At 40.5% G+C, this 26924-nt stretch overlaps 1 protein-coding gene across 10 annotated transcripts in view; it reads left to right on the top strand.

The window, feature by feature from the left end:
* The window catches only part of dgkza (diacylglycerol kinase, zeta a), a 132075-nt gene that overhangs the window by 52287 nt on the left and 52864 nt on the right, over positions 1–26924 (top strand). For 2 of the 10 annotated variants that reach the window (XM_072671037.1, XM_072671036.1), the window contains exons 2-22: positions 3649–4553; positions 5829–5937; positions 7436–7531; positions 8920–8997; positions 9081–9152; positions 11732–11788; positions 16006–16074; positions 16321–16392; positions 16527–16643; positions 17283–17354; positions 17444–17539; positions 18110–18192; positions 18295–18355; positions 19226–19339; positions 19645–19785; positions 20579–20657; positions 20885–20940; positions 21402–21464; positions 22701–22774; positions 22968–23079; positions 23258–23457. In XM_072671037.1, the coding sequence (XP_072527138.1) occupies positions 3706–4553; positions 5829–5937; positions 7436–7531; positions 8920–8997; positions 9081–9152; positions 11732–11788; positions 16006–16074; positions 16321–16392; positions 16527–16643; positions 17283–17354; positions 17444–17539; positions 18110–18192; positions 18295–18355; positions 19226–19339; positions 19645–19785; positions 20579–20657; positions 20885–20940; positions 21402–21464; positions 22701–22774; positions 22968–23079; positions 23258–23457 (2669 nt within the window). In that variant the 5' untranslated portion in view covers positions 3649–3705. Of the gene's footprint in view, positions 1–2162; positions 4554–5828; positions 5938–7435; positions 7532–8919; positions 8998–9080; positions 9153–11731; positions 11789–16005; positions 16075–16320; positions 16393–16526; positions 16644–17282; positions 17355–17443; positions 17540–18109; positions 18193–18294; positions 18356–19225; positions 19340–19644; positions 19786–20578; positions 20658–20884; positions 20941–21401; positions 21465–22700; positions 22775–22967; positions 23080–23257; positions 23458–26924 lie in introns of those variants that run through there. The other 8 variants (XM_072671034.1, XM_072671031.1, XM_072671039.1 and 5 more) reach the window with 6 other exon arrangements.

Genomic DNA, 26924 nt, shown 5'->3' with positions numbered 1-26924 from the left:
TGCGAGAAGCTGTGGTGTAAATGAAAGATTAGTTCTTTCTCACCCGCTCACACACTCACACACATCTCCCCAACCCACACACACACTCTCATAATTCTATGGCCACACATTTCTTGTATGTATGGCATATTATATTTGAAACCATACCCTTTCTTTAACAAATGACAAACATGTTCACTTATAAACAGGGTCTACTGAAAGACCTAGGAGTTTATTTAATCAGCCATTGAAAACACAAGAAATGAAAGCAAATGAAAGTCAAGAACGGTGGACGAGGACTCTTCGTTCATGGCCAGTTCAATTCAGAAAACAGCCTGAGGTTCTATTGTGGATTTTTAAGCCACTGACTGGCTGGCTGTCATTTATATATCAGATCTATTTCAGATTCACACACCACAGAGAGCTTTAAGATCCTCTGATCGATACCTTCTAAGGAGAAAAAGCTAGAGGGTGATCTGGCTCTCTCAGATATTGAGATCAGATCTCCGTATTCAGACATGTGCCTGACTTACTGTACGCAGTTGAAGCTTTAAAAATGTATCTGTATTGTCTTGCGATATTGTATTGATTTTTATGGCTCTACTGGTTTTTGGAGATAGATGAAAGTCCTAGTTTAGTCCTGTGTCCTGTAATTTTGGTTCAGTTGCAGTTGTTTTAAATGTGTTTTACTTACTTTCTGAGGCAACAGGTCTACAGGTGCCCTAGACTGAAAGAAGTATATGTATTTTGGCATAGTTATTTATTGCCAGTAAACAGTTTGGTACATGGAAGTGACAAAACCTGAAACACGGTGGGCCTTCATTATATCAAAAATATATCAGAAAATTCGCAGCCTTGAGTGGCTACGTGAACCAGGGCACGCAACCACCGCTTTGATGCCACTAGCTGTGGTAAGACTGTTGATAAAATTGGAAATAATTGCAGAAAATCATTTCAATGTTCTTGTTACAATGCTGAAAACAAAGTTATGACTAGGAATGTCACAATACCAGAATTCCGGACATTCTGCAATTCTCCATAACAATTTTGGTATAATGCCACAGCATAAAATAATCCAATTAGGTTTAAACATAAACACTTTCACAGTTTTTAATATTATGATTTATTTTTTTAGCCTGCACCTTTAACTGGATTTTCATGTGACTACTCCATATTTACTGCATATACCAATGCTGTCATAACACAATCGGACATCTCCAAAATGTTTAACTTTTTTTTTTTAATTTTTTTTTAGCCTTAGATCATTTTGTCTCATTTCTATCAATCCATTTATGGTGAAAGGATCTGACAGTTTAAAGGCCTGTTGGTGTTCTTAGAAAGTAGAAAAATGTATATGGCAGTAACAATGAGTTTCTCCCAAGGTGGCTCGGATACACATAACATAGAGGTACACCTACACTATGCTCTGTGCATTTTGATGTGGGTTGTTAATTAAACTCACCTGATTGAACTCACTCAGGTTTGGTAGATTAGAGAGATCACTAAAAGAACTGGGACGGAAACCGCAGCAGTGGTGTAAGGCTGTTCTAACACTAGGCTTGATAGAGACTAATAATCAGCCCATTCTTTGGTAGCACGGCCTATGCTCAGCATGCCCCATTCTTGACGTGACGCTGTCGCATTGCTGCTGCTGTTGCCCCTAGAGATCTACTGCTGCTATAAATAGCTCGCAGGCAGCGTGAGCTTTGGTTCTAGGCAGCTCCTTCCTGACCAAAACTAGACAGAAATCAACCACGCTTTCTCTAGGTAAGCTTACCTGGTTGCAGACAGGTGGATTACATCTACATTGTGGTCCTGCAGAGATGATGGGTCAGGTTTCCATCCTGTGGAGCACTGCGCCGAGGTTTACATTTCACCTGATTATGGTTCAATCAGACACGCTGATACTCGGGTCAGGGATTTAGATGCCTGCGCCAGATATTTTGATCAGGTTTCTCAATTGATGAGCTAAATTAGGAATCAAATGCAGATTGGGTTAAGTTTGTCTATTGTAGTTTTGGGTCTCAGGTAGCTGCACCCCACTGACAGCATAATGGTGGGATTAAAGAGCAGCACTGAACTTGGATGCCTTCGTGTGTGTGCAGTGTCTTTCTGCTTCAGCTGATATCCTTTAGGCCTCTGGGGCTGTGTCATTTTTTAATAGCTTGTCATTAACATCTGGCACAAACTGGGTCTAAACCCTTGAATCCCATGAATTTTAAAAACTGGCCCATATCATGCTTCCCAGATAACATGCTCATGTTGGGCTTGTATGGGTAGCCCAATTTGGAACGAGAAAGTGTTGTCCATGGGTTCCATGTTGGCCCCCCACATATGGATGCCCAACAGGGTAATGGGTAATGGGACCAGGAGGGTGTTAAGCATGGGCCCTAACTGAGTACACTGCACATTAGGGCCTAAATAGGATCCATGTAAGATTAAGGTGGGCTGTAAGCCCAACTGGGTCATAGTAAATACACATGTGGCCCATGTGCCAACCATGTGAGCCCCAAATGTTGACTGGGTCTGGGGTTAAACTCTGAGTCACAAAGCTGAGCCGTTTTGTTAAGCGCGCTTTTCTCCCTCAATATCACTGTGTCATTTGAATTATTATGTGAAGTAGTCTAAATCCAACTATTGCTACACATATGCTATATGCACTTTACAGTGGGACATTCATTCTAGGCCTTCGTAAAAAAAAAAAAACACTTGATCCTGTTTATCTGTTTATATATCTATAAACAGATATAAATCAGAACACCTCTGATTCACAATTCTTCTTGTATTGTGTGGCATCGATCTGCTTTGCATTTTGTTTTTTGCTGACCGCCACAGTCAGCATTTCCAGCACAGATTTAATCAAACCATGTAGGGCAATGGCAAACTGGATTTGTGTAATGTAAGTTCTGAAGGAGTGGTGGCGTGAACATCAAGACTGTACAACAACACTGTACATTTTGTCTGATTAGTGGCCTGATTAGCTCTTAATGCACAATATATGGTGTGCAAAATGTATGTATCAACTTAAAACTGTCACTGGAGGCACTTCTCATGCCCAGCTTCTACTTGACACTTTAAGTTTTACGACAGCCAGTTCAGATTCCAGAGCAAGTGACCAGTCAGTTCTTGAAGGTGAAGTGTTAAAATGAGGGAAAAATGGGCAAACATAAGAATCCAAAACACTTTGACAAAGGCCAAATTGTGATGACTAGACAACTGTGTCATCTCTCCAAAACATCAGGCAGGTCTTTCTGGTGTTTCTGTTATTATGTGGTCAGTACCTACAAGTATTGCTTCAAGAAAGGACAACCAGTGAACTGGCGACAGGGTCATGGGCACCTAACAACTTGATGACAGATACCAGGTTTTGTGGAGTCCCTGCTTTGATTGGTCAGATATGTTGTGGCAGAGATCTACTCAAAATTAGACAGGTTTACTGTTTTGGCTGATCAACGTACAGAATGACACATGGTGGTGAAGTATGTAGTAGTTTGGATCTCAGGTAGCTCCACCTGTGGTAGTGGGATTAAAGAGCAGCACTGCATTTGGCTACCGTTGCGCATTACTGTAAGTGAGTGGGCATGTGCGTGGGCATGTGCGTGTACATGTGTGTGGTTGTATATGTGTGTCTCATGTTGCGTGCTGACAGATTCACTCTTGCACCCACAGAGCCCTCTATTGGAGGGGCCGCTCGTGGCACATAACGTCTTTCCTCTCGGTGAAACCATGGATACATTTTTCCGCCGCCATTTTCGCCGGAAGGTTCGTGACCCAGGCGGCCGGCGGCGTTCCAGTGTGGCCGTGCCGGCCAGCAAAGCACGCCGACGCTCCAGCGTCGGACTGCCCTCTGCCGGCCTGGCTCAGAGACGCAGGTCCAGTGTCCAGCTGCAGGGTGCCCTACAGGCAGTCGGAGTTCAGGGTGGAGCCCCCCTGGTCAGGGACCGCCGTTTTGCCCGCAGGCGATCAAGCGGAACCACGGCCTGCTTGACCCCCAGGTTTTCCCTCCGCAGGCGCCGGGCAGCCAAACACCGCAGCATCCATGCCCAGCTGCTGGGACCATCGCTGCTGTTGGCCAGCGTGGTACAGATGAGCGAAGAGAAGGAGACAGACGAGGGGAGTGAGGGAGAGCAGTCGACGTCCTCTTCTTCTGACGACACCAGCTGGGAGGACCCTGAGGAGCTTAGGCTGGACCCAAAGGCAGAGTCAGATGAATCCCTGTCTTGGTTGGCTCAGGGTCTGGGTGGCGGAAACAGCCTACAACCCCGCCCCATTATCCGTGCGCCACGCTGTCTGCGACGAAACTCCTCCCACCTACTACCTGCCGAGGCTGTCTATCACAGTCCTGCCTATTACGGCCTGTACGGCCGATATCGGAGAAACAGTCAGGTGTGGAGAACAGCTAATGTGGCTGTGGGTGGGGTTTGGGCAGGGAGGAGGACCTCTGTGGCCCCTCGGAGAGGGTCAGTGACTAATTACAGAAAATACTCACCCTGGTGGCCAGATACTGGACTAGCAGGCGCGCTACAGGGGACGTACTACGACCCCCAGACTGATACATGGAGTGGGTTTCTCTCGTATGTAAAGCCTTAAGTATTGTTTGTGTGTGTGTGTATGTTTTTGATTGAAACAGACATTGTAATATATCACGGAGAAAAGTGAGGAGTCTCTCACTAAAAGTCACTAAAAGTTGCCAGCAATTTTCCTTTGTTGCATCTTTGGCCTTAGGTGTGTGTGTGTGTGTATTGCCTTAAGTGACAGTAGAGGACAGATGGTATTTGTAGTTTGGTGTGTTTGGTGACTATTTTAGCAATCTTTACACTGTTCCACACAAGTATTTCCTCTGTGAACATGCACTTTCTGTGCTCTCACCTCTCACCTCCTACTCTCTCTCATTCACATGCATGCACACACAGTTACACACACACATATGTAGATGTAAATACGTACATGTAGTACACAGTTCTTCATCCACCCTGGATTCCTGGTGGCATTGATACACTAAAAAGTAGCCTTTTCTCCCCTTTCCGCTGTAGGATTGTTTTTTGTGTTTGTGTGTGTGGGACAGGGTGTGAGTTTGAAGTCCTGTTGCAGTAGACACAAGCATTGATGTGTGAAAAATTGAAATTCACCAGAATTGAATGCTCCAACCAATAGGAGACAGCGTGGGACAGGAGGGGAATCAGTCACAGAAATTTTCTCTGATGTCAACTCTCATACAGAACTGCACCATCCCGCCATAAATGATCTGGCGGGGCAGCGACCGATTTGATTAAATCTCACACGTCCTGTTTGCTCCCTTTGATGAAAAGAGCAGCGACTTTGCTTGTGAGCTTACAGATTTTAAAAGGTCTTGTAAACACTGCCTCAGATCACAAAATCACATTTCTAAGTGTCACAAAACCGGTGTTTCGTTCATTTGTGTCACAAATATTTGTTGCAAAAAAAAAGTGTAATATCTTCAATTACAATTTGGTCAGCCCTCATCAGTCCAACGGCATTTGCCAGATTCTGCACTAATGGGAATTCGTCCTCAGAAAAGATGGAGGACAGATTGTGATTGATTGTGTTGCCTTCATTTCGCTTCTTTAATTCTGTATGAGCATTCTAGGTGAACCTTTGCCACTTCTTTTGTGCTTGCGGGGCAGTTCAGGAATCTGACCTGTTCAGGCTATTAAGGTCATCACATTAAAAAATCAAACAAACAAACATATGAAGACAGATATAAAGTGAGACTTGATCGCTTAAGCTAACAGTGTAAATGTAGCCAAATTCATCTATTTTTATTGAATATTAAGATATTTCTTTCTTCTTTTGTGTGTGTGTGTGTGTGTGTGTGTGTGTATTTACAGGAAGGCCATAGCTAAATCTGGGCTTCAGCATCTGTCAGCTCAGCCCAGCAGTTCAGTGCTGGCTAAGTGTGATTCGGACAGAGAGATCCGGAGTACTGTGGACTGGAGCGTAAGTTAATATAACACACACACAATATCCAACAATAGAACAGTTAAGTAATATTTAAATTGTACACTCATCTGTAATAAACACAGATTATGTGTGTTTGTCCATACAGTTGCAACTGAGATAATTCAACCTCCATTGTAAATTTGGTTGCTTTCTTTCACCTTATTCTTCCTCCTCCAGACATACCACTGATCCAAACAAAGTTCCAATTTTGTTTCATCGCTTCACAGAAGTTTCTATTCTATTCTTTGGAGCGATGAAACAAAAGTGGAACGTTTCGAGCCTACTGATCAGCAGGAGTGTCTAGAGGAGGAAGAATGAAGCATGCGCTGAAAAAAAACACCCTGCCCACAGTGAAGCATGGCAGTGGCTCTGTAATGCTCTGGTGCTGCTGCTTTCATTCTTCTGGCACTAGAAACCTGCAGCATGAGGAGTGCGAGATGGGTTCAATCACTTATCAGGGAAGCCTTGTGAGGAAGCTAAAGCCTGGGCATTATTGGCATTGTTGGACGTTCCAACAGGACAGTTATCCCAAAGCTTACCTCAAAGTTCACCAAGGCTTGGTTTCAGAAGAAGTCTTGGAAGATTCTGGAGTGGTCGTCACAGTCGCCTGACTTGAACACCATCGAAAATTCTTTGAGATTTGAAGGTGGTGGTTGCAGCACACAAACCCAAGAATGTTAGTGAACTGGAGGTCACTACCCATGAGGAATGAACTGAGATTCCTCAGGAATTTTGCCAGAAACTGAAACTGGTGTCTGGCTATGCATCCTGTTTACAGCAGGTCATAACAGCAAAAGGGTGCTCTACTAAATTCTAAAAACGCTTGTGATGAAGAGACTGAATAATTCTGAAACTGCAGTCGTCAATAAAAGTAGCATTTATTGTTGAATTACAGGAAATGACTATTTGAATTGTTCTTCTTTGATTGGTTTATTGCAAATCTTTGATAATCAATCTAATTTGCTGTGGGGGTATAATCATTTTGATTGCAACTATGTGAGTGCAAGTTTAAATAATAGTTGGCAAAGTATATTCCAAACACACAAACACAGAATGATATACAAGCACCATGAAATATGTTTTTTTAAAACTCTGTAATACAGCTGTTAAAAATAGACGGTCTTAGTTACTCAACTCAAAATAAACTCAACTTGATTACTCAAAATATCGTAAATGAAAATGTATCGTGTTGAGCACACCCATTTATGTAATTTATACTTCGTATATTTCATATATGTACTGTATAATAATAGAAAGGAAGGCTTTCTTTTTTATTTCTTCTTGTTGAAATATTTTGGAATCATGAAAAGTCTCTGCAGATGTTTGTTTGACCTCTGTATGTTATTAGACTCTTACTCTTATAAATGATCATTATCTTATTAAATTGCTAATAGTAATAGTATTTATTATGTTTTATATATATCTTTTTTCAGTTCAGCAAAGCTGCATTTTCAGTTGAACATTAATTGTTTGTGTTTTGTGTGCATGTGTGCAGGAGTCGGCAGTGTATGGAGAGCACATCTGGTTCGAGACCAACGTCTCCGGGGACTTCTGTTACGTTGGAGAACAGCACTGCTACGCAAAGACACTGGTTTGTGTGTGTTTGTGTATGTGTGTGTATTTCAGCTAATGGCTCCATTCCAGTCATAAACTGCTTCCTCACGAGAGCAGAACAGCTGCCACAAAAAGACCGATATGTGGTGGTGGGGGTGGGGGGGTTGTTGCCTGAGTGGATGGAGGAGAGAGGGAAAAAATAAAGAAATCGGTAGAAGTGAGAAAAATGCTGGGTTATGAAAGAGTGAAGGAGCAGTAAAAACCTGGGGTAAAAAAGCACACAGGTGAGGAAAGATCAACAGAGTGGAACATGGGAAAGAAAACAGAAAGAGATGCAAGGGAGAGAAAAATAAGTTTTCTGTCACAGAACTTGTTCTGATTTCTGATAACACTGAAGGGGTCCTGTCTAATGTTGAGCGTGCTCTTGAATTCATCAAACTGTCCATTCCTCCACAATGCTGCCCTCCGGAGGCTCAGCCTGAAATTACACTGAGGAGCTGAGGATGAGAGTTGATGGAGGTGTCAGTATTCAGTCTCTCAGTTGTGTTTGCTGATGCAGAATCAGAATAAACAGATATCTCTGTGTGCACTAAAGATCATCTTACTCTTTACTAAGTACTGGGAAAGCAAAATGATTATCTGTGCCAATCAGCCATGCAGAGGTGTTCGATATTGAGAGACCGCCAATTTCACCAGTTATGTTTCTATAAAAGCTTACATGACCATGTTTAATCAGTAATAGCACTAAAACTAACACTCCCCAGCACATCCACACACTTCCAGAAGGTGTGGAATAAAGCATAAAATCATAAATAAGCTGTTCCTGTTCACAAACAGCTTTTTCTTCTTATAATCTGTGCTTGCCTTTTTTAGGTATGAAGCAGCAGGGGCTTTCACCAGAGGATGGATAGTGTACTAAATACCAAAATATTCTTGCTGTCACACAAAAAGCTTTAAAATACCAAAATCAGGAGGAGAGAAAAAACTTCTTAACTTTCAATAGAGGTCAATGGTAAAAAAAAACTTTATTCTGAGTTATTTTGGATCTAATTTGTAATTTGTAATTATTTAAAATGAAAGATTGAAGAGTCTAAAATGGCAGCTGCTTGACTGAAACAGATGAATACCAGGGGTGTCCAATACTATCCACTAAGGCCTTTTTGTGGATCCAGGCTTTCATTACAGTCAAACAGGAGCACACCTCATAAATCAAATTAATTGTTTGAAGACCGGAAGCAACAGATTAAACAAGTGGTAGCAGGTGTGCCTCTGCTTGACTCTGGTATGAAATCCTGAACACTGGCTCTTTTAAGCAGCCCAGTCTGTGTTTTTAATTTGACTTAGCATAAGGCTATTTTAAATAATGATCTCTCCTTTCCCTTCCCTTCCCTTTCTTTTTTTGTCTCTCCCTGTTTCTCCTTGCAGCAAAAATCTGTTGCCCGAAAGAAATGCGCTGCTTGCAAGATTGTAGTTCACACCATTTGTATAGAACAGCTGGAGAAGGTGAGTGCTTTGCTTTTCAGCAACACTTAACAGGGGGTGTGCCCATCACTGCTTCATCAAACCAATCATGTGCCTGCCCTCAGTTATCTCACAGGAAGCCTCAGCCTCAGGGGGAGTGGCTTGATGAGCTGCCACACAAAGATCCATCTTTCAGAGTGAGACCACCACACACCCTCCCCTCTCTCTCCGCCCCTTTTGCTTTTGTCTGATTTATTACACCATTCTTTTTTGAACGCTCCTATGCTCTGAGCCTTTATTCTCTCTCGGATTGAGTTGGGGTAAAAAGATCACTCACACACACGCACACACTCCATTGGCATAAATACCACAACTGCAGGTGGAATAATTGCACTGGGGATTGTAGCATGGTGGGTCTGTGGTGACTGAGCACCCTAATGTTTTTATGGGACACATTTTATCGCTTCTTATGCAGGTTTACACCTATGACTCAGGGGTAGCTATCTTTCTAACAATTAACCTGCATTAAAGCAGCAACATACTAGACACATAGCAGTTCATAAGCAAATTGCAATTTACCAGATACCAATCTGATACTGAGACTGACTTACCTGATGATGACTGACCAGAAACAGGAGTTAACAGAGGAATCCGTTGGAGTTAGCGCAGAGCTCTGGCTGAATGATGACAGGGATTTCGTAGGCTTTGTGTCATTAGCTAGTTGAGGTAGCGCAGAGATTCTAAAAAAGCCCAGAAAAGGCAAATGAGAGAGCAAAAAATAAATAAATCACCAGACACATTCGCAAAGTCTCTGTCCCCTGACATGTCTTAGGCAAACATTGCTGGAAAATGAGAAAAATACAGACTAATCTATTATAACAGCAAAGGAAATGTGCCAACGTGCAGCTCTCTGCACTTTAATAGGTAATTTTTAAAGAGCCATGTCTGCAGTGCTGCTGGCCCTATAATTACTTCTAGAAGCAGGTACATGGGTTTGATTTATTGATGAGCTTAATACAGCGTATTATTTAATCACATTCATTTCTCCTATTAATCTCTTCAGTAAAAACCCTTTTGGACAAAGGAATTAACACATGCTGGGATAATGGTGATGTATTTGACCTAACAGCAGAAGACTTTAATATGTAACTGATTATAAACATTTAGCTCATTTTCTGTGGAGAGTGCAACATGTAAAATAAATACTAAAGTAGCTAAATCAAGGACTCATTAGCACAGACAGCATAAAGTGTCTGTTTAATTACTTGCAAAGCTCTCTTCGTGGCACCCCAGCATTACAAAAACACAGACCGCTTTCAAAAACCTTTTGAAATAATATGCTTAGGTGGCTGTTTTTTTTTTTTTTTTAAATTTTTTTACAGTAATGCATTGTGGAATATTTAAGATGTGGACTTAATGTCTTACTTATAATATATAATGACTAAATATGTTGTTATATCCTATGGCCATTATTTGCAGGGCCCACGTATTATAATCATAAACTAGAATTAGAATTAACAAAGATGTTGGGGCAAAGTCAGTGAACAGTGCAGTATTAGAACATAGAACGATTAAAAGTTAGAACCTCAGATATGTTCCAGTTTGCACTCACAAAGCACTTTATTAGGAGCCTTATACAAATACTGAGTAAGGCACCTTCAGCTGTCCACTGACAGACAGAAGTGAAACCTGATGTGGTCTATGCTGTTGTAGCCCATCCACCTCAAGGGTTGGTGTGTTGTGCATTCTGAGATGCTTTTATTCCGCCACAGATATACAGAGTTACTGTAGCCTTTCTGTCCGCTTGAACCAGTCTTCATTGACATCTCCTATCAACAAGGCATTTCCATCCACAGAACGTCTGCTCACTGTTTTTTTTTTGTTGTTGTTACACCATAGTGATTGCACTGTAAAGACCGTTGTGCCTGACTTTCCCAGGAGTTCAGCAGTTCTAAAAATACTCAAACCAGCCCCACTGGCACTAACAGTCCTGCCATGCTCAAAATCACTGAGATCACATTTTCCCTATTCTGAATGTCGGCATGAACGCTACCTGAAGCTGCTGGCCTGTATCTGTATGATTTTATGCATTAAACTGCTGCCACACGATTGGCTGATTGAATAAAGTGTTCCTAATAAAGTGCTCAGTGAGTGTATATCTCTCCTCTTTTTCTCACTGTGTCTTTGGTTGGTCAGCTGCTCATGTGAATCATGTTTAGGTGACTGTTTTCAGCTTATACTGGTGGTTATGCTTGTACTGTATCCTGCTGATGGGTGCATTTGCATAGAAAATAACACCATTCCTGCTGGTCATCATTGGGTGAGGTTGCTTAAAGTGGGGTTTTGAATATAACCATGCTTACTAACAATCTTGCAGGGAAGACATTGTTTGAAATGCTGTTCCTGATTTTGTATTTGTGATTGTTCTTAATGAAATGATAACACTGATCAATTCACAATCAGAAGTTTAATGTATAAAGTTTTAATAAACTGGATGCTCTCTTTAAAATCTTTGGAAAAGACTCTTAATTGAGAGAGTAGATTTTGTTACCATGGAAAGAATTTCTAATGAACATTTCCCCAATGCATTCATAATGGATCCTTTTTTTATACTTTTTTATACGTTTATACTTTTTTTTTTTTATTCATATCGTTCTTGTTGTCAGGTTGTTGTCAGGTTTTCTTGCTGGGCGTTTTGGGGCATTCAAGGTTGACTCTTCTATCTTGTATAAAGTGAGACATCAACATTTATAATAATTCACTGTGTCTCTTTCAGATCAATTTCAGGTGTAAACCATCATTCAGGGAATCTGGCTCTCGTAACATTCGGGAGGTGAGTTTTTGAGCTGGAGTTTAAGTTCTCACCTGTATTTCATCTCCCAGCTTTTTTGTTTTCCCCATTTTTCCTGCATGTTTTCCTTTTTCTCTTCTACTGTGTGCCATTCCAGTGCCAAGGGCTCCATTTAAACAGGCAGTAGCTTCTTAACCCTTTAACCCCTGTAAGGCTTGTATTTATTTCCATGCCTCAGTTTCAGTGTGTCCTAGCATTAAACAGATTATTTATCATTTCATTAGAATGGTAATTCTAAAAATGAATGACTGATTAATGAGGCTCGGGTTAATTATGGTTTGACTGCTGTTAAAGTGGAGTTCTCAGCTTCTGACACATTTCTACCTTCTACCTACTTTTCTTCACTTTTAAAAAATGTCCTTCCTTCCTGTGCCATTGCTCTGTTGTTTTCCATTCTCCCTCCTGTTGACCTCCTGTGTTCGCACCATGCCTGGCGTGGGTTAGCCCGCCTGGCGTCGCAGAGCAATAAAAGGTCAGGCTGCTCTGGAGCGAATCAGGCGCGGGGCAGCTAACCGCAGTGCACATGCACCTCTCATGCAGGTATTATACACATGCACATTTGAACACACTGATTGTTTTTCTCTCTTTGTGGGGCTGTTGGCTTCTGTATTACTGTAACTGATTGCTGCTATACCCAGCCCTAACTTCAAGCTCAGTAAGCCAAAATATTCTTTACCTGTTTTATATAAATGCTGCATTAAATAGAAACCAAACTTTAAAAAAAATGTTCTAAAGCACCGCTGTTTTATTCTGTGTACATTTTTACTTTCAAATGCTACTGGATCCTCTAACTTATGAGGTCAATAATGAGTCAAAATAACGCTTGCCTATTTTTGCTCATCTGCGTGGTTAATTGTAGTGCCTTACTCAAGGACACATCACCCATGAATGTTTGGGGAAGCGCTGTTCCTTTACTGACTTCGCTTCACTTACTGACTTGACGATCCAGGGGATTAAACCGGCAACCTTCCGGTCCCAAGCCTGCGGTTAGAGACTTTTGGCCACGACTTCTGGCTGTTGCTATTGCTATTGTATAACAACAGCAGCTGCTCAAACTGTTATCTAATACAGCCAAAGCAAAAAAACAGCTAAGCTCATTTGACAATGCGTGCTCATGCTTGTTTTTTTTTTTGTGGTTGTCTTGAAGTGTTTTGAGGTTTTGAGGTTTTGAGTCTTAAGATGTCAGTACAATTGAACAGGTGTGTTCACTCATGTAGCAACATTTGTATTTTTGACTCTTTAACCACGTTATACAAGGAATCCAGTAGTATGTGAATGTACACAGGACAGAACATATTGTGTTTTTGTAACGTTTTTGTATGTGGTGCATTAGCACCGATTTTGTCATACCGAAATTCAGAAGTTCCTAATGTGGGCATACCACCAACTACACAGTGACACTGCGGCTTCGGTGGTCTGTAGCTAAAGAAAAATGCATAGCTGCACGCAATGTTTGTATTACTGTTGCTAAATACTGCTATGCTTGCTCTTAACCTTAACCTTCATCTCACTACTCTTAACCCCAACCTTATCCTCAATACCCCAAAGGAAATCTTTGCTCTTTTTGTTTTTCGAGTTTAGTTTTTTAAGCTGCATTTTGTTTATAAAAATCTTCAAAAAAAATCCTCATGGGGATTGACTAGATTTTCTCACAACATCAAAGTTTCCCCGTCATTACGCAGACATTTGTTCTGCATACTGAAAGCCAGAGCGCACACCCTCATACAAGCGTTTTAGAGTCAGTAATATTTAAATGGATGTAGATATTGTTCTAAATGCATACAAGGCATTTTAAATCTAATTATAGGATTGTATTTCTAGCTTAGTTCATAGGGGCTGATGTTATTGATATGGCGAACTCACTCCCAACCTTATGGACTGTTACTGTTCAGCTTACAACTACCCTGATGTCATTAGCCTCTCTCTTCCCTTCTTCCATCACTCCATCTTTATTTCTGCGTTGTGGGTGTACGTATATCTCTGTAGTATATCTCATATGTTGCTGGTTGTTATTGTTCATCTCTGCAGTGAAATCAGAAACTTCATTTATCAAGTGTTTTACAACAGAAGTGCTGATCGATGATGAGGGCTTATCCTTTATACCCTACTGAAAAGGAATTACGTGCCAAAATAGACCTAAATCTTGGGTCTTCCTAATCCATCAATGGGCTGTTCTAATTCATCTTAAACTGTATATTATATAGTATTATAGTAGTATTATATAGTTTTAAATAGTATAGGTAGAGGTACTTCTGGCAGACACCGGAATATGGTGTAATGCTCATGTGTAGCTCACTGAGTGTTTGTGTTCATAAGTAAACAAGACATATTGTATTATGATTTAAAATTGGGATAGCTATTTCAGCCACATTTTAGTATCCAGTGGCATTGGATACAGCTAAAACACAGTTAATTGCCACCTTAATACGGTTTCTTAGCTCAGGTCAGGTTCTGTATTAAGAGAAAAGATCCCATTTTAGTCTTGTACGTTAAAATTTAATGTTTACCATTAATTAAATGTTTAATACAAAAGAAAGAAAGTGCTCTGAGTGAAGCTGCATGAATACTTCTAGGTGGGAAGTAGGAGATTCCACTAAAATAAATAGAACTCCTGTTCAGTAATAAACAGTGCTGACACTGAGACTTGCATTAGTTATTCAATCAGAAACAATTACATTGTTATATTTTAAAATATATATTATTACAGTAAGCCTGACTATAATAATAAACCCCATTAATGTAATGCGCAGTTCAGTGTGGACAAATATTGGAACCCCTGCACTTCATTCAAGCTAAGAAAACCACACAGAACTCCAGAAATGGATTGAACAACATTATTGGCGCCTTTTCCAAATTGTGAAAAATAATTGGACTTCAGTCATGTGATGCTTCTTTTATTTGTATTTGTGGAAAGTAACATGCTGGCAGTATAGAAATCACACGTTCACCCAGTTTAAATGGTGTAAAATTGACTCAGTCTTTGTGCCTGTGTACCACACTGAGCGTGGTGAAAAGAAATAAGAGTAAAAAACTCTCAGAGGATGTGGGAACCAAAATTGCAGAAGAGTGTGGACAATCTCAAGTCCATCTCCAGATTCCCTGTGTCCACTGTGCGCTACGTCACTAAGAGGTATACAGCCCATGGCACTGTAAATGACGAGTAAATGACCACCCAGCCCGATCTGCAGGAAGATTGCCCGCTGAGGTCCCCTCTACTTGCATCTAACCAGCTGCCACCTACCAGTCCGGCCAGCGGGTCCCCCCCCAACCCGCCACCACCCATGGCTCACCCGCCTGCCGCTGCTGCCTGTTTGGTGGCCGTACTGAAACCTAGATGGACTCGTGCCTGTCTGACACTATTAATATCACCACTATCAACTTTCTGTTGTATCTGCTTTGGTAATTTTTATCATTAATGTTTAAATATTCTGGCCAGAGGAGGATGGGTCCCCCTTGTGAGTCTTGGTTCCTCCCAAGGTTTCTTCCTCCAGCTCTGAGGGAGTTTTTCCTTGCCACTGTCGCCGCTGGCTTGCTCACGGGGTCTTTGACGCTTCATGTTATTTCTTCTTTCTTCTCTGTCTCTGTTCTTTATTAAGTACTAATTATGTAAAGCTGCTTTGTGACGACAACAGTTGTAAAAAGCGCTATACAAATAAATTTGACTTGACTTGACTTGACTGTAGCTAACCTCACTGGACGTGGATGGAGGAGAAGACCTGATGAAAGATTGCAATGAATGATTGTTTGAACAGTGACTAAAGCACCTCAGTCAACCTCCAAACAAATATAGCTTAATGCATTTCTAATTGCAACAGCATTCTGGGAGAAGTAGTGTGTTTTCTGAAAGGGTGCAGGAGTGCCAGTATTTTTGTCCATGATTGTATGTATAATTATGTAATCATATTTAAATTATTATGAAATGTAATATGCATGTGCATGTAATGTATTTTAAAATGGACTAGACTTCAAGGGGTTAAAAAGTCTTACCCGAAGGTGATGAAGGGTAGAGTAAAAAGTAGAATTAGTCACCTTGACATCTTAAATGGTTACTATTGTAGCTGATTTGTTGCAGGTCAGCTGTAAAGGAACAGTCCCTCATTTCCACCCTGATTACTGGAGGTTTTAATCTCTTTAAGTCTGTGGCCTCATAAAGATGAGATTAATGAGATCAAATTGGGCTTGTTCTGTTTCCATGGTAGCCTACCATAGTGCGACATCACTGGGTCCATCGACGACGTCAAGAGGGGAAGTGCAAACAGTGTGGGAAGGTATGTGTGTTAACAGGCCTTTGTAGGCCAGATGGGAAAGCCCATTAGAGATGCATGACATGATGCAGATGTTGTAATTAGTTTCTTTTGATAACTTGTCCACAATTTTGTGAAAATATCACAGTCAGTTTGCACATTTTAATGACTGGATAAATGATGGCAAGCTCTGTGCGTGCGTGTGTGTGTGTGTGTGTGTGTGTGTGTGTGTGTTTAATTGCTGTCCGCTTCTTTTATGTGCATTTCTAGGGATTTCAGCAGAAGTTTGCCTTTCACAGTAAAGAGATTGTGGCCATTAGCTGCTCTTGGTGCAAGCAAGCAGTAAGTGTGCCACATATGTGTATGTGTCTGATTTTTTTTATCCGAGCACATGCATGACCTATTATATATGTACACGTATGTATCTTACCGTGCAGTTTCACAGCGCAGTGCATAATGAATTTCTCTTCCCGCAGTATCACAATAAGGTGACATGCTTCATGCTACAGCAGATAGAAGAGGCCTGTTCATTAGGAGCTCATGCAGCAGTTATAGTACCTCCTACGTGGATCATACGTGTTCGCCGACCTCAGGTACACATGCGCACACACATACTCAGCCAAGCAATCAATACTGTGGTTGCTGTGGCATCACGTGTTACATTCGTAGTTTTCAGATATACAATGCCGTGCGAAGGTTGGGTAGTAAATATGGGCAGTAAATATTTATTTGCTTAAAAAACATGAACATTAAAATGACACTTCCCTTAACCAGAGACTCTACTAATGGAAGCCTAGTATTTACAAATACCATCCAGACTCTAGTTTATATAAATAGTCCCTTAATAAAGTTTAAAAATAAATAAATAAAATCCATACAGTAGCTGGAGTGCACAGAGAAGACAGGGACCAATCCTGTGTTGACAAGACAACTATTTGCAAACACACACATACACACTAGTGAGCATATACAGCATCCTTACAGAAAACAACACTTTCTTCTTACTTTTGCTGTTATGTTTCTGTTCTAATATTATGTACTGTTTACAGGTTAAACACATTTGCTGCTCAGATCAATAGTTTTAACAAATTTGTGTGGCTGACTTTTGCTCATTATTGTACATATGCATAAGGATGATACAGATACTGGTAACTGAAAAATGCTTGTAAGAGCACGTTTGTCCAGCAGAGGGCTTCGGTGTACTGCTAATGAACCTTTGTGTCTCTTTGCAGTCTTCACTAAAATCAAGCAAAAAGAAGAAACGGACCTCATTCAAACGCAAATCGAGCAAGAAGGGAGCAGAGGTGGGGGTCATTTTATTTTGCAGCAGATATCGTTTGAAAAAAATAGCTTTTTTCTTCTAGTAAATCCTTTTCCCAAACTGTCCTGATAGGAGGCGCGATGGAAGCCCTTCATTGTGAGGCCAATTCCGTCCCAGCTGATGAAGCCACTGCTAGTGTTTGTAAATCCAAAGAGTGGAGGAAACCAGGTCAGCCACTTAATCAGAGCTGTAGGCATGAATCACTGAATCAAATGGAATTTATAAGTGTGAATTACTGAATCAAATGGAATTTAAAGGCTGCAATCAATTATATTGAATCACATGCGCATGCACACACACACATATTTCATATATACATTATATAGAGATGTTGCAAACCAAAATCACTTAATAAATAATTGTAAATGAATCATTGAAGAAAAAGCAGTTTAATAAGCAATTCCAAGTTCATGGTCTTTGGTAGCCCAGAAGTGTTTGTGCCTTCACATATGAAATTGTTCCTTCTACTGCTTGCAAATATCCCACATAAGGTGTTTTTCTCCACACAATACATTTTATAACAGACAACGATTCTAAATGTTGCCCATTAATCAGAATTATGTCTTCTGGAAAAAAAGTCAACATTTTGTATGTGAAAACATCTAAAATGTATCAAAACCTGAAATGGAAACCTGCCCTGTGTCATCCTCTGAATTTATCTATAGATTTTTTTTTCTATGTAATGAAGTGTGTTGTGTCAAAAAGTTCTTCAAAATCAACTCCTGACGTGTTTTTCAGGGGGCCAAAATTATCCAGTCATTTATGTGGTATTTGAATCCTCGTCAAGTCTTTGACCTAAGCCAAGGGGGTCCTAAAGAAGGGTGAGTGCTTAACTATGCTCTCATTAGTAATGCAGAAAGATAACTTAAATCCAGAACCTCGCTAAGTGAGTGAGTTTGTGTGCATGTGTGTGTCTGTTTCAGGTTGGAAATGTACCGGAAAGTTCATAACCTGCGGATTCTGGCCTGTGGTGGTGACGGCACTGTGAGTGTCTGTGTGTGTGTAAATTGTTAAGGCCCAAAGGCCGTATTTTAAGAAGGGAGTTCAACAGCCCCCCCCCACCCACTCAAAACTTAATGTCACAAGCCAGGGTGCTGAGTCACAAGCTTAGAAAGTTTACTGGAGTCAAAACTGAAGAGAGTTATGCTGAACTGTTCAGCAGCATCTGTGGAAAAGGAAAGGATGTGCAATGTGTGTATGAGTGTATGCGCATTTGTACACATTTATGTGTCTGTGTGTGTCCTGGTTTGACTGTGTGTGGTGTCATCTCTGAGTAATTAAGAGCATTAGTTTGGATGAGAGCACAGCTCGCGGAATACCCCCATATTCCACATGCTGACATTTATCCACCCTGGAGGATTTCAGCACCACCACCTCGAGCTGCACAGAAATGTGGAAAAAAATAAGGGGTTTAAAAACATCCCTAATGTCCTGGAAGAAGTAAGGAAGTGAGTTTCTGGGGAAAATGTCCAATATGCTCCCCTGTTCTTCAGTGGTATTTATAAAAAGTTTTATTTGGTAGTACTTTATGTCTGCTGGGTTATAACACATCTCCTAGACCTGTGCGTCTGAATAGATACTATGTCTGCTGTTTCCTAATAACACACCTTTGAGATGTTACTGTTAATTTACACCTTCTTTTAAGAGACTAGGTTAATTATATAGACTAACCATAAACTGGCTTGAAGTTGTATCTGAATCTTTAGAGAGGATATAGACAGCTGTGTGTGTCAGGAACATACTACTTTTAGTGGAAATAAGCAAAAACATCCACATGATGTCCCTCCATATACTGACAGTATGGCTATATATTTACACACACACTTAATATCTTTCACTCTTTGACACTTCCAGGTCGGCTGGATCTTGTCCACTCTGGATCAGCTGCAGCTGAACCCACAGCCTGCTGTGGCTGTACTTCCTCTGGGGACAGGAAATGACCTCGCCAGGACCCTGAACTGGGGTGGGGTGAGTGAAAACAACTGCAGTCACAGGTCACACAACTACTGTGTTTCTGGAGCATCACAATTGATGTGTAACACTGCCAATGTGTTTACATTAGAAACTCTATGATTGCACTGTAGATATAGATCTCATTAAAATGGTTAATTGAGCTACGTCATCTGTATGAACAAGAAGCTCGAACATCATGTCTTTATGCTATTTCTAACTTGCGTTTATTATGCTGTTGCAGATACCAGGAAAAATGCACTAAATATGTATATATGTGTGTGTGTGTGTGTGTGTGTGTGTGTGTGTGTGTGCATGGCCAGGGTTACACAGATGAGCCAGTGTGTAAGATTCTCTCCCATGTGGAGGATGGGAACATTGTACAGCTTGACCGCTGGAACTTGCATGTGGAGCCAAACCCAGAAGCGGGGCCCGAGGAGAAAGATGAACAGGTGACAGACAAGGTAGGCACCTTCCCCATGTCCATTTACTCCATTCACCCTCAGTTATTATGTTTATTAGTCTTGTACTTTATACACTGCCACGAATAACACAATATAAATGAGTTAGAACGTTTTCCCTTTCATGATGAAGTTCTATTAAGAGGAAATCTGTGTTCTCTAAACCCAAAGAAAAGAGTTAGCTGGGTCTGCTTAATAAACCTTCTTAAATAGATTTTGCTGCTTTAGTGCATTTTAACAGCAAGTTCACTTTCAGAAAAAAGCTTATTTCACTGCTGGTGAGGGGGGTGACTCAAAGCATGATTTAGAGTGAAAGCAGAGTAAAAGTGAATTACACTCCCCACCTGTAAGAGATGAGCAACAAATGCCAATTTTTACACATTAATTAATGCTCTACCATGAGCATTTCTACTTTTATTTGAATACAGAGTTTTTTTTATTTGTAATTGTTTTACGTGGAATTATAGCCAACAGGTGGTAATACATGTGGTAGAGAGCTACAACAAGCAAACTTGAACAGAAATCTATGATAAAGTTAGAGGAATTGAGGTGAACTAAAAAAGAATTGAATTGAAAATAAAAGCCTATTTTCAGTTTTTATTTATTTATTTATTTTTTTCCCGGTTATATGCCAGCTACAACTTTTTGTTGAAATGACAAAGAAAGCACTTATTGTAATTTGTGGTTAATTCAGGATTGACTGTAAGCAGGGTTGTATACTATCAAGTTTATGCCTCACTTTGGGTAAAGTTACCTGTGATTGTCTCTTTTCATTCAGTTGTCCTCTGCTCCACAGCTTCCTCTGGATGTGTTTAACAATTATTTCAGCTTGGGCTTTGATGCTCATGTAACTCTGGAGTTTCACGAGTCTCGAGGTTTGTATGATGATATGATTGTCTAATTTACTGTACTGTATGTGCCGTACAGAAATGTAGGATATGTGATTGGTTGTGGGTGCATGTTTGTAAGATGAAAATATCTGTTTGTGTGAGTGTGTGTAAATGAGTCTGACCCCTTATTGTGTGTGTGTGGTGGTGGTGGTGGGGGGGGGGGCAGGTTGACTGGCACTAATTGAAACTCTGGCCTTTACTTCTCTCCCTAGAGGCGAACCCAGAGAAATTCAACAGTCGCTTCAGGAACAAGATGTTCTATGCGGGGGTGAGTGGGACAGGGAGACTCCCCTGAAACACACATGCAAACACACACACACACACACACATACACACACACATTCTTACACACAAACAAAAAAGGGCATCTTTGCACTGTAGCACTGAGAACTACCTGCACCAGTGATTGTCAGGACACTTATTGAAGAACCATAATTTTAAACTCCAAGAGCACACTGATAATTGCCTGTGAACAGTGATGGAGAGAACAGCTATTATCTTTTGGCTTTTGAAGTGAGCTGCACACAGCATGTCATCAGTGACTCAATGGCTACTTAGCAGCAGGAGCAAAAAATATCTCTTTCACATGCGTTACATATATTTGCATAAGTTAATGACAACTGTTAAGCAAAAGCAGCTTGATTATTAAATAGCATGATTCATTATAGTGATTGTGATGATGATGATCACTATGGTTAAATTATTTAATACCACTTTGCTGTTTTTCAGACGGCCTTCTCAGATTTCCTAATGGGTAGCTCTAAAGACTTGGCCAAACACATCAAAGTGGTGGTGAGTGGACTATAAGCTACACCATTCTAATCTAATCTAATACCCTACTGCGTGTGTGTGTGTGTGTGTGTGTGTGTGTGATTGAAAGTTAGTGTATAAAGTGCTTTTCAGGAGATCAGAAGATGCTATCGATTACATTTGGGATGAACATGTAAATTACAAAACACCGGACAAACCATATAAATGACAGGAACAGGTGACAATACATAGAAGTACAGAGCAAAGTATTTATAATTGATTTAGGATAGGGGGAGGCTGTATGCAAGAGAGCATAGATGTGTTTAATGTTGGAATTGAACAGAGACAAAGAGTTTTACTTGAATTTGTTGTATGAAGAGGGAATGAATGGCAACTATCTCAGTTTAAGAAGATTTGAGAGTGTGCTTAGGTTTGTAAGGTTGAAGAAGGCCAGACAGATGGAAAGGGGCAAAATTATGGAGAGCTTTGTATGTAAGTACAAGGATGTCAAACTGAATGTGGTGTTTAAGTGTGCTACACAAGTGCCCTGTTTCCACATTGCAGCGGTAGCAGTGCTCAGAAATGAAATTAAATAAAATCAGTCATTGCTTTAAGCAGAATCAGTTCCCTAACCCCAGCATACTGTTCCAGATCATTTGGTTTCTTTGTTATAGACTGTACATAGGTCTAATTTATTAAAATATTAAAACCCACAGGTACGGTATGTTTTGTGTGATAGGTTTGTTTACCCACACAAACAGGCTGTGGAAATTTTCTGCTTATTAATCAATAAATTGCTACAATATTTCCCTGCAACATAGCTCATAATAAACCAGCAGAGGTTATGGGGAAAATAAGTCCAAATGCATTGTTCTGCAGTGTCAAAAACGAATAAAGCAAATAACAGCACAGACATGCAGACTAAATAATTTTCTGCATCGCGATGATACAAATACAATCACAGGGTGTGTTTATTGTTTTTTTCTACCACATAAATGTGTAATGATGGTTCAAAACATTTGGGATTTTGGAAACATTTTAGAGGTAGAACCTAATAAAAAACAAAAGAACGATAAAGCTAGTGAGCTGCATGGAATGGTAAATGAAGATTGTTAACTGGTAACAGATTTTAAATGAACATTTCTGTTCTGGAACAATTAAGCAAAATATTAGTATATAATATAGTTTTCATTCATTGAACCAGTTCACAGCTCTGTTTGGCAGCCTAATACTTATGTTGCACATTTTCATACTTGTCTGTTACATTTTTCCTGTCAGTGTGATGGAGCAGATTTGACCTCTAAGGTTCAGGAACTAAAGCTGCAGTGTCTGGTCTTCCTCAATATTCCCAGGTATTGTGCGTTCTTCATCAGTCCCTCGTTCGGTCTTTCTTTCTTTCAGAGTGGCTTGCTTCTTCATCATCATCTTTTTCTACCTTCCTTCCTAATAACGTGTTTAACAGATGACAACAGTATGTATAATGTCGTACAATGAGATTGACTTGTACAGTAGCTTTGCAATATGCAGGTGTGTGTCTTTGTGTAGGTACTGTGCTGGCACAATGCCATGGGGGAATCCGAGTGAACATCACGACTTCGAGCCCCAGCGCCATGACGACGGCTGCATAGAGGTCATCGGCTTCACCATGACATCTCTGGTATTCACCTCATGTTGGACTTTGAACTGTTTGAACAGTTCAGTCACAATAAGTAAAATAAAAAAACAAAAATAAAAAAGTAATAAAAAAAACTTGAAATTGAATTAATTGATTTTGTTTATTTGATTAATGCCCTTGTTTAGTAGATTGTTACATTATGTTGTTGTTGTTGTTTCAGGCAACGCTGCAGGTCGGAGGGCATGGGGAGAGATTAAATCAGTGTCGTGAGGTCACACTCACAACTTATAAGTCAATACCCATGCAGGTGGATGGAGAGCCATGCAAACTGGCTCCTTCCACCATCCACATCTCACTACGCAATCAGGCCAACATGGTGCAGAAGACAAAGAGACGGACCTCTATACCTCTGCTTAATGAGTGAGTAAAACATAGACACAGTCGACACTGCAACACGGAAAACTGGTTTATGTATGTGTGTGTATATATATATATATATATATATATATATATATATATATATATATATATATATATATATATATTAATACAGTTATGGTTGAACATTTACCTACACTCATCAACAGCTCTGTTTCTAGAGTTTCAAATGAGTGTACAATTTTAATTCAGGTGAACAAATTAGATTTTTGTAGTTTCTAAAATGAACACAGTGTCACAATTATACATACAGGTTTAAACAACAAACAGCACACCTTATATTTGGTATAAGGTGTACTGAGAGAATTGTTTGGTATAATTGTCTCTTAGCAAGTTATACCTTGACCATATACATTTAGTAGCCATCAGTAAGCTCTTGAATGAGTGCTAGTTGACAGTGTCTAATGCCAGTTTAGCTGATCTTGCTGTATAGAGCCTCTCTGGAAATTCTGACAATTCTGACAAGTTCAACAGATGTTGTCACAAAGCAGATTTACACAGACCCTGGTCAGAGCCTCTTTTGAGCAAGCCAATGATTCCTAAGATCAAGAGGAAGAAACCCTCAGAAAAAAGACTCACAAGGATAACCAATCCTTCTCTAGTCTACACCAAAAAGCATAACCGATTACAAAACAGCAGTAGTATAATTGGTCAGATAAAGTGAGATAATGAAGAACTACGCAAGGCATGAGCTATGAATATGTGCATAAGCAGAGGAGACATGCTCAGAATCAGTGTGAGAGGAAATAAACTGGTGAAACGTCCATGCCAGATAAACAGTCACATGCACAACCATGCAGTATCATCCTGCTGTGAACAAATCAATGCGAGGAACTGGAGCAAGACAGCAATGAAGCGGGCAGCAGGGGAGTGCAGAGGCGGGTCGGGGCAGCACAGAGGTAGAACAGCAAGACCAGAGAATTCTGTTAACCTTTTCCTCAATAAAGATGACAAAAAACAGGTAAAACAGGGAGAGTTGAGGAGGGAATAAAAAATGGCAAAGAACTTGGACATGGATCAGATTTTGACTTTTGCCATGTCAAGAGATTGGATGAGTGAAAATCAGAATCTAGTTGTGATTTCCTCCACCTTCTCTCAGACATTCTTATCTCTCTTTGCTTACTGAGCATCTGTCAGCCAAGGAGCTGGTGGAGAAGATCTTGCTGGTCTGGTAAATCAGGGCACAGAAAGTTAATTGGCAAAGAGAGGGAAGAAAGGCAAGTAACAGCGGTTCCTGGGAGAAAGGAGAAAACGAGTCACAGTGTGGTGGGGTAGTCATGATAGTTGTAGCAAGGGATGAGAGGGGGATAGAGTGCAGGTTGTAGCATGTTGAGTGGTAGATGAGCATATGGGATTGATGTTGACTACTATGTCCAGAGAGGGAGATAGTGAAAGATAGAAAATGATGATCTGGGAAGTGGAGGGGAATTGCTGTGAAATCCAGTGCAGGTCTGCTGAAAGTTAGGTCCAGAAGGTTGCCTGCTATGTGCATCAGAGGAGACTGGTTGAGAGTAAGGTCAAAAGAGGTCAAAAGTTGAAAGACACAGGATGTGTCAGCTTATGTGAGGGTAGGTTGAAGTCACCAAGGAGACTGAATGTTTTTTTTTTGTTTGTTTGTTTTTAACTAAAAGAGAAACTCTGTCTAGCTCATCTATGAACTTATCTAGAAGACAAGGTGGAGTCACCCGCCGAGTTCCCAGAAGCCTCTGTCAGTGCCAGGAAGTGGACTGAATAGATGGCTTCTGTATAATGGATTGACAGTGGCAGAGCCCTCTTGGGTCTGCAATTGTGGCGATGAGATGAGATTACTAGTATTATGAGTCCGGCCACTCGTGTGGTGTGTTTGGGTTCTGTGGGAGCTGAAGACAGATATTGAAAATCAATGCGTTGAGAGGTAGAAAAAGTGGAGAAACCTGTAGCACATTTTTTAAGTACTGTCTTTCTGGTGATGCTGAACAAAGATGTGAGATCAAGATGAGATGATGTCTGCTTATTACCTGCCAAAGACTACACTACACTAGGTAGAACTGCTGCACCTGCAGCACCATGAGGAAAATGTTCTGAAATATATACATGTATTCGTAGGCCTATACAAAAAAAATATACAAAATACATATGGAAATTGTTTATTTTGTATCCTATATAGAAATAAGTTGACCATTTAACAACAGCTTTAATATGCACAACAATGTGCTTTCAGTGCTGATGTAAGTAGCTACACTATGTGAAAGTAAAAGTATTGGGACACCTGCTCATTCATTGTTAATCCCAAAATCAAAGGTATTAAAAAAAGAGTTTATCCTGCTTTTGTTGGAGCAACTGTGTCAACTGTTTGGGGAATGCCATCTACTAGATACTAGAGCACTGCTGTGAAGATTTGATTGCATTCAGCAACAAGAGTGTTAGTGAGGTCAGGACGTTAGATGGTACTCATACTCCCCATACTTCCGGACTCATCTTAGAAGTATTGGATGGAGCATCATCTTTCCAGGGAATACAGGTTACACTCTTCTGGGGGGTTTAGACCCCTCTAGTCCACACCTAGCATTAGGCATGGTGCCAGCAGTGTAATGTTTATCTGCTCCAGAGAGCACTTTTTTTATTGGCTGTTCCTTTCTACAGGGACTGTTGTGTGTGTGGGTATGTGTGGGTGTGTGTGTGTGCATCTGCACATCTGTGTTAGCAGTGGGTGTGACTTAAATTAGCTGAATGTATGTAATTAGAAAATGTGTCCACAAACATTTGGGCATAAAGTCTATCAGTATTTAGTTGCTTTTATTTTGTGTAATAGGAAATGTAGTTGTTTTTCTGTTTTTGTAAAGGAGAGTTTAATTAGATTTTATATAAAAAAGAGTACTTACAGCACTTAGCCATGGTGATGTCCAACAGCTCTATCGAACATGTCCATGTGTGTGCAGTGCTAGTCAGGTCCATTTTGCCATGTCCAGGTCAGTCCTGTTTTCCTCTAGTTGTCCTACAAACTCATTCTTGTTCTATTTGGCTGCTGGTTAGTTGAACTTATATAGCCTGTCTTGCCATCTGGGTTCACTTACACACACACACACACTTTATTTTTCTGTTTTCTTGTGGCCATGACTGGACAGAAGGTCATGCTTTCATTATGTGATTGAAAGGCCTGCAGATGTCATAGAGTGACAAGGCCAGAACACACACTCACACATTCAGTGGAGTGTATTTTTTTAGCTGGAGCTGACAGGAGACAAACAACACACACACACACACACACACACACACACACACACACACACGGCATGACAGAATTTCAAACTTTAAGCAACCTCTCTCGTGCTTTCTCTCTCTTTCACACTTGCACTGTCTCTCTTCTTCTTTCTCTCTCCTTCTCTCCCTCACTTTGTCATCCCCAACACAAACACAGCTCTGAGCTGTGTTTGTGTTTGCAAGGCCACTGTAGACCCGTTTCCTTCACT

Source organism: Salminus brasiliensis, chromosome 25 (genome assembly GCF_030463535.1).
Source record: "Salminus brasiliensis chromosome 25, fSalBra1.hap2, whole genome shotgun sequence".
In the NCBI taxonomy this organism is placed as follows: domain Eukaryota; kingdom Metazoa; phylum Chordata; class Actinopteri; order Characiformes; family Bryconidae; genus Salminus; species Salminus brasiliensis.
The sequence above is the reverse complement of the archived record's forward strand: the minus strand, read 5'-3'. Positions and strand labels throughout refer to the sequence as shown.